The following is a 12,522-nucleotide window of genomic DNA, read 5'->3' as shown; positions in this document are numbered from 1 at the left end:
TGGTACTCTATCAACATCAATGGATCAAGACATGAATTTTCCAAATCTAGCAGGGGTATTAGGCTGGGAGATCATATCTCCCCCTCACTCTTTGTGATTGGAGCTGAGATTTTTTCCAGATTAATGGATTCCTTGTTGGTGGAAGGGTTCATCCCATTCTCATGTGAAAAGAAGGGGCCTACTCTGACTCATTTATGCTATGCACATGACACCATTCTCTTTTCTTCTGGAGATCCTTTGTCTCTAAAGATGATGTCAAAACTAGAAGCTTATGAACGGATTTCTGGCCAGATGGTGAACAAATAAAATCTGGATTTTATGTCTCTTCTAAGATCAATTGCAACAGAATTCGTGAGATTAGAGCTTCTATTGGTTTTCCTCACTTTCAATTTTCTATGCAATACTTAGGTTGCCCTATTTTTTCTGGGAGAAAGAAGGTTGCTTATTTCAACAACATGGTGGCCAAGTTCTCTAACAAACTTCAGGGATGGCAAGGAAGGTTACTATCTTTTGGTGGTAAAGCTGTTTTGGTAAAATCCATCCCGGCAGCACTTCCTATTCACTTATTTGTTGCTATAAATCCTCCTAAAACTGCCTTAAATCAAGCAGAAAAAATCATGGCCAGTTTCTTTTGGGGGAAGATAGATGATAAGGAGAAACATCATTGGGTAGCTTGAAAATCTTTATGCTACCCAGTGAAGGAGGGAGGAGTGGGGTTCAGGTCACTTCATGACACATGCAAGGCTTTTGCCGCCAAGATGTGGTGGAATTTCAGGACAAAAAAATCACCCTTGACAGTGTTTTTGGAATTAAAATATTGTAAGATAAAACATCATGTTGCCAGAAAAGCATTCTATGACCATTCTCATGCGTGTAGAAGATTAATGGACATCAAGATCGAGGCTGAAAAATATTTGTTATGGAAGGTTGGAAAGGGAAACATATCATTTTGGTGGGATAATTGGACTGGAAAAGGTCCTCTAGCTAAATTAAATCCTTCTACTATGGTTAATAGAAGGACTAAAGTTTCTGATTTCATTGAAGCAGGGACATGGAATATAGCCAAACCTTCTCCGACTCTGTTGCTACAGTTGGTCAACTCGATTGCAAATATTCAGATTCAGGATGGGAAAGAAGACTCTTTTATTTGGACCTTAAATCCTAGTGGAGATTTTACTTGTAGATCAGCTTGGGAAAAGATGAGGAAGCAGGGAGGAAGATCTTTAACTTCTAACATGATATGGCAAAAGAAAATACCTTTCAAAGTATCCTTCCTCATGAAGAGGGTTCTCGAAGGCAGACTACCTACTGATGATAGGATACAGAGAATTGGAATCATCATCACATCTAAGTATGTATGCTATAATACAAACGATGAAGAATCCATTCAACACCTCTTTTGTAATAGCCATCTTGCTAGACAAGTTTGGAGCTTCTTTGCCAATTCTTGTGGAGTTAGACCCAACCGGGAAGACTTAGACAACTTGTGATGGTCTGGTGGTTAACTAAGACAAAGAACATATTACAGGATATTGTGATTCAATCCATTCCTTCCATTATATGCTGGAAGATTTGGAGGAGCAGATGCAATGCAAAATATGAAGGAACACGTATGTCTGCCAGAAACATCATCAACCAAGTCCATAGACACATTTTGATATTGGTCAATTGTAAGTTTCCTAAGGTCAACATTCCTCAATCGTGGTAGGGTCTATGTGTGGCTTTGGATAAGGCAAAGCATGTTCTGTCTAGTCATATGGTCAGATGGAACAAACCAAGATCAAATTGTATTAAGCTTAATATAGATGGATGTAATAAGGGTAATCCAGGAAGTTTAGGTGGGGTGGGGTGATTAGAAACGATGCTGGTGATATGGTAGGTGCCTTCTCTGAGTTCTATGGTAATTGTAGCAATAACATGGCTGAAGCAAAGGCAATGTTGAAGGGCATTATTCTGCGCAAGGACAAGTTCAGCGGACACATCACTGTGGAAACAGACTCCCAGCTTCTTGTCAATATTATTAACAACAATGCCAGACCCCCATGGGAAATTAAAGGCATTATGGAAAAAATTGTTGACTGTGCCGGCAAAGAAATTGTACAGCAACTCATATTTTCAGAGAAGGGAATAGTGCGGCTGACCTATTAGCTAATTTGGGGGAGAGAATGAAGAACAACAGAGTTTACAATGATGTAACATCATTGTCCAACAATATTAGTGTGAGCGTTACTGTGTTAAAACAAAAATCAGAAAACAAAATTGTTAGAAGAATAAAGAAATCTAGAAAACAATAAAGAATCAGAAATATTCCGAGTCCACAATTTTCTTGTGCGTCCTTAAGGAATATTAGCCCCCTCACACGTTGCCAAGGTAATGGATTAAATCCTCCCAAGATAAAACGGAATAAACCTTCCTGCAACAGTGGCAATACAAACTGCAGGATACCAACGAACTCAAAGAACGGAGCAAAATCACACTTACGAATTTGAGAGAGAGAAACTGCGAATTAGGATGTAGTGTATTCAGAAAGAAAGAAGTTCTAGAATGTTTTTCGTTTGTAGAAAATGTAGCCTTGCCTCAGAATTTATAGGCAATTATCAGAAGAGGTGTCTGGAAAAAGTGCCTTTTCAGAAGAATACGCTGCCTGCTGGGGTTCTACCACGACCGCGGCAGAACCGCGGTCAGAGAGGCTCTCTGAATCTCCCTGTCGCGGTTCCACCGCGGTCGCGGTATAACCTCGGCCAGAGAGACCCTCTGAATCTTCAGCAGGATTCTGGCGTATTTTCAGCAGTGATTTGGCATTTAATTATTAAATAATTAAATAAATTTTGTCCAAAAAATAATCTTATCGATCGATCATTTGACAAATCCAAAATCCAAATCCAAATCCAAAGCCAAGCGAGCGATGATGACGACGGCGCGAGGGTTCATTCTCTTCAACTCCTTTTAAGAGCTTTAAGAAGTGATTCTATATATAAGCACACAAATGTGGTTGTCCCTCACCAATGAGGGACAAAGTGCAAGACAAAAGTTCACTTCTTCAAATTTTTCATTTTCCCTCCATTTTATTTCCCTCCATTTCCAATTCACACTTCTTCTACTTTAAAGCCTAATGGCTTAAAGTCCAACAATCCCCAACATGAATGGGAATGGTTGTATCAAGAAAGATCATAGATGAAAGCTATGTGATTTTGCAAGTAAGGATTAATTGCATCTGGATAAGTAGGTTTCCCTTTGAACTTTTCGTAGTGAACATATGTCGGATATACTCGGTCAATCGGTAGATTTGATATCTTTGAACCGTCGAACTTTAGTGTATACCTAGACAACCAAATATCACACAACCAACCCTTAACCGTCTTTTAGTTCTCATTGTTGTGTTCGTTTTAGCCATGAACACCACCTGGTCTCATAAGTGCGTAGAAAATTGGCCTTACAGAATTCTCCTTGAAACGGCTTACACTTCACACTTACGTAGGTGATTCCTTAACGTGTAATCCTTTGGATTGACACTATTTGATAGATACCTCATCAAACTTTGGTAATCATTAAAGAACGTGTAAAGTTCTATCTTGTTACTGAACATTGTCTTCATCACGAGAATGGACCAAAGATTTTATTTTGACAATGTTGAACCGGTTAATCACAACTTTGTTTGAGCTTCTTGAACCTAGATCTCGGAACATCCAAGATTCTAGGTAGAGTTACCGCCTTGTTGACTTGTCCTCGGCCATAGTCCCATTCCCTTAGATGATTTCTCAACTCCCTCTCTAGTTAATCCTTTTGTAAGCGGATCCGCCACATTATCCTTTGATTTTACATAATCAATAGTGATAATTCCACTAGAAAGTAGTTGTCTAACGGTGTTATGTCTTCGTCGTATATGACGAGACTTTCCGTTGTACATAACGCTCCCTACTCGTCCTATGGCAGCCTCACTATCACAATGTATGCAAATAGGAGCCAAAGGCTTTGTCCAGAACGGAATGTCTTCTAAGAAATTTCGAAGCCATTCAGCTTCTTCACCGGCTTTATCCAAAGCTATAAACTCTGATTCCATTTTAGAACGAGCGATACACGTTTGTTTGGAATATTTCCAAGATACTGCTCCTCCACCAACAGTAAAAACATATCTACTTGTGGACTTTGTTTCTGTTGAGCCGGTTATCCAAGTTACATCACTATATCCTTCGATAACCACAGGATATGTATGTAGTGTAAGGCGTAGTCTTGGGTATACTCCAAGTATCCCAGAACTCGTTTCATTGCCACCCAGTGATGTTTGTTGGGATTACTTGTGAATCGACTAAGTTTACTTATTGCACAAGCTATATAAGGTCGTGTACAGTTCATGATGTACATTAAGCTTCCCAACACACGAGCATACTCCAATTGAGACGTATTTTCACCTTTATTCTTTATAAGATGATGGTTTAAGTCAATTGGAGTTCTTGCACTTCTAAATTCCAAGTGTTTGAATTTTTCCAGCACCATTTTCACGTAATGTGACTGAGACCAAGCTATACCTTGAGGAGTCCTCTGGATTTTAATTCCTAGAATTACATCGGCAACTCCTAAGTCTTTCATATCAAACTTACTAGCAAGCATACGTTTAGTAGCTTGAATGTCAGCAATGTCTTTGCTCATTATTAGCATATCATCAACATATAAGCAAACAATGACTATATGATTTGGAACGTTCTTAATGTAAACACATTTATCCCATTCATTAATCTTAAAACCATTTGACAACATTGTTTGGTCAAATTTCGCATGCCATTGCTTGGGTGCTTCCATAAAGGGACTTGACAAGTCTACACACCTTTTTTTCTTTTCCCGGAACCACAAACACTTCAGTTGGTTCATGTAAATTTCTTCCTCAAGATCACCATTTAAGAATGTTGTTTTTACATCCATTTGATGGATTTGAAGACCATACAAGGCGGCTAACGCTATTAGCATCCGAATGAATGTAATTCTTGTTACCGGCGAGTATGTGTCAAAATAGTCAAGACCTTCTCGTTGTCTAAATCCTTTAACAACAAGTCTTGCCTTGTATTTGTCAATAGTACCATCGTCCTTCATTTTCTTCTTTAAAATCCATTTAGAACCCAACGTTTTGTTACTTGGAGGAAGATCAACCAATTCTCAGGTATGGTTGCTCAATATGGATTCTATTTCACTATTGACAGCTTCTTTCCAATATTGTGCTTTCAAGGAAGACATTGCTTCCTTGAAGGTATGAGGCTCATTTTCTAACAGAAAAGTCAGAAAATCTGGACCGAATGAAGTAGATATCCTTTGACGTTTACTTCTTCTTGGATTTTCTTCATTAGGCATATCATCTGTTATTTCCTCCCGAGGTCGTTTTGACTTTTGGCAGGTCACTTGACTTGCCTTTTTATACGGATAAATAATTTAAAGAATTCAGCATTATCTGATTCTATTATCGTATTAATGTGAATCTCAGGATTTTCTGATTTATGAACCAGAAAACGATATGCCTTGCTATTGGTTACATATCCAATAAACACACAATCAACCGTTTTTGGACCTATCTTAACCCTTTTAGGTTTAGAAACTTGTACCTTAGCTAAACACCACCACACTTTGAAGTATTTCAAGCTAGGCTTCCTTCCTTTCCACTTTTCATAAGGAATGGACTGTGTTTTACTATGAGGTACACGGTTGATTATCCGGTTAGCTGTAAGTATAGCTTCCCCCCACAAGTTCTGTGGTAAGCCAGAACTTATTAGTAATGCATTCATCATCTCCTTCAACGTTCGATTCTTCCTCTCCGCAATTCCATTAGATTGTGGAGAGTAAGGGGCAGTTGTTTGGTGAATAATACCATTTTCCAAACAAATTTCTTCAAAAGGAGATTCATATTCGCCACCCCTATCACTTCTTATCATTTTGATCTTTTTGTTTAGTTGCGTTTCAACTTTACTTTTGTATTGCTTGAAAGCATCAATTGCCTCATCTTTACTATTAAGTAAATAAACATAGAAGTATCTCGTGCTATCGTCAATAAAAGTAATAAAATACTTTTTCCCACCACGAGATGGTGTTGACTTCATGTCGCAAATATCTGTGTGAATTAAGTCTAAAGGACTTGAATTCCTTTCAATGGACTTATATGGATGCTTAGCATACTTTGATTCCACACATATTTGACATTTGGAATTAATGCAATCAAATTTTGGCAATACTTCTAGATTTATCATCTTCCGCAATGTTTTGAAGTTTACGTGACCTAAACGCGAATGCCATAAAGTGTTTGACTCAAGTAAGTAAGAAGAAACATTCACTTTATTGATAGGAACTGCTATTACATTTAGCTTAAAAAGGCCCTCATTTAGGTAACCTTTTCCTACATATACATCGTTCTTACTTAGTACAACACTATTAGAAACAAAAATACATTTGAATCCATTCTTGACAAGAAGTGAGGTAGACACAAGATTCTTGCGAATTTCTGGAACATGGAGGACTTGGTTTAGAGTCACTATTTTTCCCGACGTCATCTTCAATGAAATCTTGCCAACTCCTTCAATTTTGGTCGTAGATGAATTTCCCATGAAGATTGTCTCGTCGTGTCCTGCGGGGGCATAAGAAGAAAATAACTCCTTGTTAGCACAAACATGGCAGGTGGCTCCAGAATCTATCCACCATTCTTTTGGATTTCCTACCAAGTTGCATTCAGACAACATGGCACATAAGTCCTCCATTTCATCTTCAACCATGTTAGCTTGATTCTTTTTCTTCTTATCATTCTTTGGCGCACGACAATCCACGGCCTTATGCCCAAATTTTCCACAGTTGTGGCAATTACCCTTGAACTTTTTCTTGCTTGGGTAATTCTTTGGTCCAGAAGCCTTCTTCCTCTTCTTATTTTGTGGCGCCTCCTCAACAACGTTTTCCCCCATTATTGTCGAGTTTCCACGTGACTACTTTTCAGCATTTTTGTTGTCTTCTTCTATCCTCAAATGAACAATCAAGTCTTCTAATGTCATCTCCTTTCGATTGTGTTTAAGATAGTTCTTAAAATCCTTCCACAACGGAGGTAACTTCTCAATGAAAGCAGCGACTTGAAAGGCCTCATTTATGACCATACCTTCAATAACAAATTCATAATTAATAATAAGATAAATCTTATTAATAAAATTATTGATTCGGGTCATACCTTCAGCAAGGAGGTCATGCACAATGACTTGTAATTCTTGGACTTGAGTTATGACTGACCTAGTGTCAATCATCTTGAAATCCAAAAACCTTGCAGCCACGAACTTCTTAAGTCCGGCATCCTCAGTCTTGTACTTCTTCTCAAGCGCATTCCATAACGCTTTTGAAGTTTCCATGACACTATAGACATTGTACAAGCCATCTTCCAAAAAACTCAATATGTAGTTTTTGCACAAGAAATCAGAATGTTTTCATGCTTCAGTTACAACAAGTCGTTCATCATCCGGAGTATTTTCAGCCATGACCGGAGGATCCTCCTTGATGAAATGTTGCAAACTCAACGTAGTAAGATAGAAGAGCATCTTTATTTGCCAGCGTTTGAAGTCAATACCGGAAAATTTTCTGGGTTTCTGCCGGTGCCATAGCAGGAGTAGAACGGCTTGACGAAGCAGCAACACTCATAACAGTAGCACCCGTTCCCGCAATACTTCCATTAGTTTGGTTTTCATTCGTCATATTTCTGTAAAGTTGAAAACAATACAGAACTTGTTAAATCAGTGAAGTTTTGCTATCTTCAAACTGAATACCAAACCAAACATACAACACGTAACAATGGTGAAGTTTTTATATACTTCAAACCCGTACGTTTATTATTCCGGCAAAGTTTTTTTTATGTACTTTAAACCGGACAGAAACAATTATAGGAGTAGAAAGCAACAAGGCTTTAGTCTCCAACAGAGTATATAGAAAACAGTTTAATAATCAACACAGAAACATTAGTAATTGTAAATTTCCTTAAGCATGTGAACGTTACTGTGTTAAAACAAAAATTAGAAAACAAAACTGTTAGAAGAATAAAGAAATCTATAAAATAATAAAAAATCAGAAATATTCCGAGTCCACAATTTTCTTGTGCGTCCTTAAGGAATATTAACCCCCTCACACGTTGTCAAGGTAATAGATTAAATCCTCCCAGGATAAAACGGAATAAACCTTCCTGCAACAGTGGCAATACAAACTGCAGGATACCAACGAACTTAAAGAACGAAGCAAAATCACACTTACGAATTTGAGAGAGAGAAACTACGAATTAGGATGCAGTGTATTCAGAAAGAAATAAGTTCTGGAATATTTTTCGTGTGTAGAAAATGGAGCCTTGCCTCAGAATTTATAGGCAATTATCAGAAGAGGTGTCTAGAAAAAGTGCTTTTTCAGAAGAATACGCTGCCTGCTGCGGTTCTACCGCGACCGCGACAGAACCGCGGTCAGAGAGGCTCTCTGAATCTCCCACCGCGGCAGAACTGCGGTCAGAGAGGCTCTCTGAATCTCCCTGCCGCGGTTCCACCGCGGTCGCGGTAGAACCGCGGCCAAAGAGACCCTCTGAATCTTCAGCAGGATTTTGGCGTATTTTCAGCAGTGATTTGGCATTTAATTTAAATAATTAAATAAATTTTGTCCAAAAAATAATCTTATCGATCATTTGACAAATCCAAATCCAAGCCGAGCGAGCGACGACGGCGCGAGGGTTCATTCTCTTCAACTCCTTTTAAGAGCTTTAAGAAGTGATTCTATATATAAGCACACAAATGTGGTTGTCCCTCACCAATGAGGGACAAAGTGCAAGACAAAAGTTTACTTCTTCAAATTTTTCATTTTTCCTTCATTTTATTTTCCTCCACTTCCAATTCACACTTCTTCTACTTTAAAGTTCAATGGCTTAAAGTCCAACAATTAGAACTGCTGTTATAATAGACAAAGAAGGAATTTCGAGTTTCAGATTCAAGCCGAAAAAGAATCAGTTTGTTGTTGATGATGTTCTTATTGATTGAAATCCTCTTAGTGGCACCAAATACAACAATCTCATTTGAAGATCCTCTCATACAAAAGGCAAGGGATAGCAACATAGGAAGTACTTTATGTTATGATGCCCCAATATTTTTAATAATGAAATATTGCAGTATGCACTTTGTATTGGAGGCAATGGTTTACATCCTCTATGTACTAATGCCTTTTGGTAATACACAGGTTGGGGTATAGCCTTAACCCCCACCATCATGGTGGATTTTCAACTAATAAAAAAAATGTAGGAAAATTGATACTGTATAGTTAAAATCGGGCTAAACTAAAAGTAATCTTTACCTATTTGTTTATTCTCCTTTATTGTATGTCGTGTGCAGCTATATCTGTTTGGCCTTTGCCTAACAGTCCCTAGCTATGATGTGGCAGCGCATGATCTCAATAGGCAAGTCGCATGTTACTATTCACGTCATCTTAGATATTGACACTTCTCCTTAGTCCTAAGTAGGCTAAATTTTATCTTTATTTACGGACATAGTATAAAGCACCCTCTTTGTATATCATTGTCCTTTTACAATTTTAAATTTAAGAAAATAATCTTTTTAGACCTTTTATGTATAAAAGACAGATTTCTTATGTATAAAAGTAAATATTTCATGTATAAAAAAAAGAGTTAGGATTATAAACTAAAAACAAGTTTTTAAAGAGCCAAAAAATTAATTGACACGTCGGCTTTTACATAGTTAATTTAATTTTGTTGATTTTAACAGGTTTAGACCTTTTATGTGTAAAAGACAGATTTTTTACGTAAAAAAAGTAAATATTTCATGTATAAAAGAAGAGTTAGGATTATAAACTAAAAACAAGTTTTTAAAGAGCTAAAAAATTAATTGACACATCGGCTTTTACATAGTTAATTTAATTTTGTTGATTTCAACAGGTTAGATTTCATTTCCTGATTAATTTGCCGAAGTGCACATAGTAACTTAGACAACATGAGATGTGCGTCCATTCTCAAGGTTTCCAGAGATTTGTTAACAGTATTTTTGCTATTGTGACGTTAGGGCTTTACTCGTTTCTGTTCTTTAATTTAGATTATCTTATGGCTGAATAAAAATGAGGTGTCACTCTCTTTTTTTCATGTACGTCGAAAAAAAAGTTACCGATAGCAAATCTCTCCCGGCTGAAGATCCTTCAATCTCCAGATGGTGTTCCTCCCAATCTTAAAAATAAAAAAGCTGTCTTGATTAATAGTGGAAGAAATGGGTTGATAGGAACTCAGTAGCTTTTGTCCAGAACTTGTAGATATACTTAAAAATCCACTAAATATTTACAATTATTTGACTTTAAACTCATTTATTATTGTATATTAACTTGAGATCCCCATAAAAATCCATAAACTTTAAATTTTGGATCTTTCTCTAATTGTAATTCTCCCATTAATCATCTTGTGGCACCAGGTTACTTGATATTTCTTAAAAACTCACTAACCATGCGTAGTACAAACATTTATTAAAATTAATTTTTACTGACCTGTTAGTAACACCAATTACAAAGAGTAAAGAAAAGCACGCTTTTTTCTGCTTATGCAAGCGGCCAGCCAAGCCCTTACAAATATAAATTGGAAGGACGAAATTTGGAGATTGTTCCTAGTTAGACAGGCCGATTGTCTCGTCACCATATTTTTATATTTGTAAAGCACGAGATACTGGATTATTACCGATAGAATATATTGTTAGACCTAAATAAGAGAGCACACTTGGAAGGAAACAAAGGTTTGTTTCTGAACTGGAATTAATTTGAAGCTTAGGTGTATTCGAGGTTGTTCTATATTAAGAGCTAGTTGTAAGAATTTAATTCGAGTCACTTATAATTAAAGTCAATTCTTTTTTGTTTGTATATGGGTGCTCGTTTATCCAGTTGACAAAGATAATCCTCAAGGAAATGTGACGGATTTGGTCCCGATTTATTGATTCAGTTCAATTTTTGTCCATGTGCTCTTCAATTCTACACTTTTGACCTTTAATTAGATAAGGTGGGCGCCCTTTAACATTCAGTTGATAGCTTTAACGTGGCGGATTCGTGTTAGGAAGCAATTTTCTTAAAAAATGATTTTTGAACTCAAGAAAAAAAAATATACTGGAGAGAAAAGATTTTAAATTTATTTTGGGTAACTTCAGGTGGGGGTTGGCAGAATTTTGAGCAAAATAATATTCTAAAATATATAGTGAAACTTCAGTAATTTTTTTGTTATAAAAATTAATTTGATTACTTTGCTGCAATTTGACTATAAGTTCGAGATCTTTTATAAAATTAACCCTCTCATAGATAGTTATTCAACTTATTAAATTATTTTTGTAATTAATAAAACACTTAACTTTATTAAGTATTATGAAAATCACTAAACTATTTAGTGGTTAAGCAATAAGGTGGATGAATGAAATTATGGCCACTTTCTGAATAATGGATACGAAGATATTATGATCGATTTTTACAGTTTATAGCCTCTAAAAACAGATGAAAGATCATACATTTTAATATTAATATAATATTCTTGATATTTAAATTCCTACTCCAACAAAAACAAATCAAGCGGTTATTGAAGAAAATATTTTTCAATGTATGAAAAAATATTTTCCTTCAAAAAATACTAGTGGTTGAATGCATTTTATTTTACGACTCTTATTTTATGTAATTTATTTTAATGAACACTTAGATATTGTTGTTGCATGTACAGTAAGACATCTTTATAACAGCATCCCTATATAACAATCATTTACTATAAAAGCAAAGTTTTTTTTTAGAATCGATTTTTTAATTTATATTTTACCTCTTTATAACAGCTTTTTACCTATAACAACAACAACCATATTTATAGCAGAACGCTCTTTATAAAATTTTCCCTCTATAACAGCCATATAGAATTTTAAAGATTACTAATAATAATTCTAGAAATATGCACCCAATCTTTTCCATTAAATAAAGTTTCTATCTTGCATAAGACATAAGATTTGAAGATTTGCACATGATATATTTTTCATTAGATACTATTTTTACTAAAAATTTGGATACGAATCTTCGTCAATCCAAAGAATTATATCAGTAGTAAAGAATGAAATCTACAAAACAGCTACAATTACAATGTTTTTCCATCTATCTTGAAAGAATTTATTTTTCTAGTAGCTTTAAAATGTATGCCTTTGAGTTTTAATCTTTGTACGTTTTTAGTTATTAGCTTTCTTCTATACTTACCTAGTGAAATATGCATATCTTCTAAGATTTTAAATGTGAATAATTTTCTTATCTTTTATATGTAACACTAAAAAAGAAAAATAATTAATTTTTGGATAAGTTTTATTTATAATGGTCAAAAAATAATAGTCATTTATCATAAAAGTCTAAGAATATCGAAATAAACGAAGGTTTAAATGTACTGCTCAAAAGCTAACGAAAAAAGATTTCTTTAAATAAAATACTCTTTTATTTAAAAAATATATAGTCCATTTCTCTTGAACAATCTCCTCCATAGAAATTTAAAAT

At 35.6% G+C, this 12,522-nt stretch overlaps 1 protein-coding gene across 1 annotated transcript; it reads left to right on the top strand.

Annotated features, from left to right (window-relative positions):
* Positions 1–758: 758 nt before the first annotated feature.
* LOC107782404 (uncharacterized) lies at positions 759–2,148 on the top strand. Its single transcript, XM_016603288.2, has 2 exons — positions 759–1,351; positions 1,830–2,148. Exons 1-2 carry the CDS (start codon positions 759–761, stop codon positions 2,146–2,148), a joined length of 912 nt encoding a protein of 303 aa, XP_016458774.2.
* The last annotated feature ends 10,374 nt before the right edge of the window (positions 2,149–12,522 follow it).

Source organism: Nicotiana tabacum, chromosome 5 (assembly GCF_000715075.1).
Source record: "Nicotiana tabacum cultivar K326 chromosome 5, ASM71507v2, whole genome shotgun sequence".
Lineage (NCBI taxonomy): Eukaryota > Viridiplantae > Streptophyta > Magnoliopsida > Solanales > Solanaceae > Nicotiana > Nicotiana tabacum.
This window is presented reverse-complemented; position numbering and strand designations above follow the sequence as displayed.

What these genes read in the sequence shown, in the direction of transcription:
- LOC107782404 (XM_016603288.2), top strand. Translation starts at nt 759, where the DNA reads ATGTGGTGGAATTTCAGGACAAAAAAATCACCCTTGACAGTGTTTTTG. An exon ending in GGAATCATCATCACATCTAA is followed by an intron (nt 1,352 to 1,829) that starts GTATGTATGCTA and finishes AGGGTAATCCAG; the next exon opens with GAAGTTTAGGTGGGGTGGGG.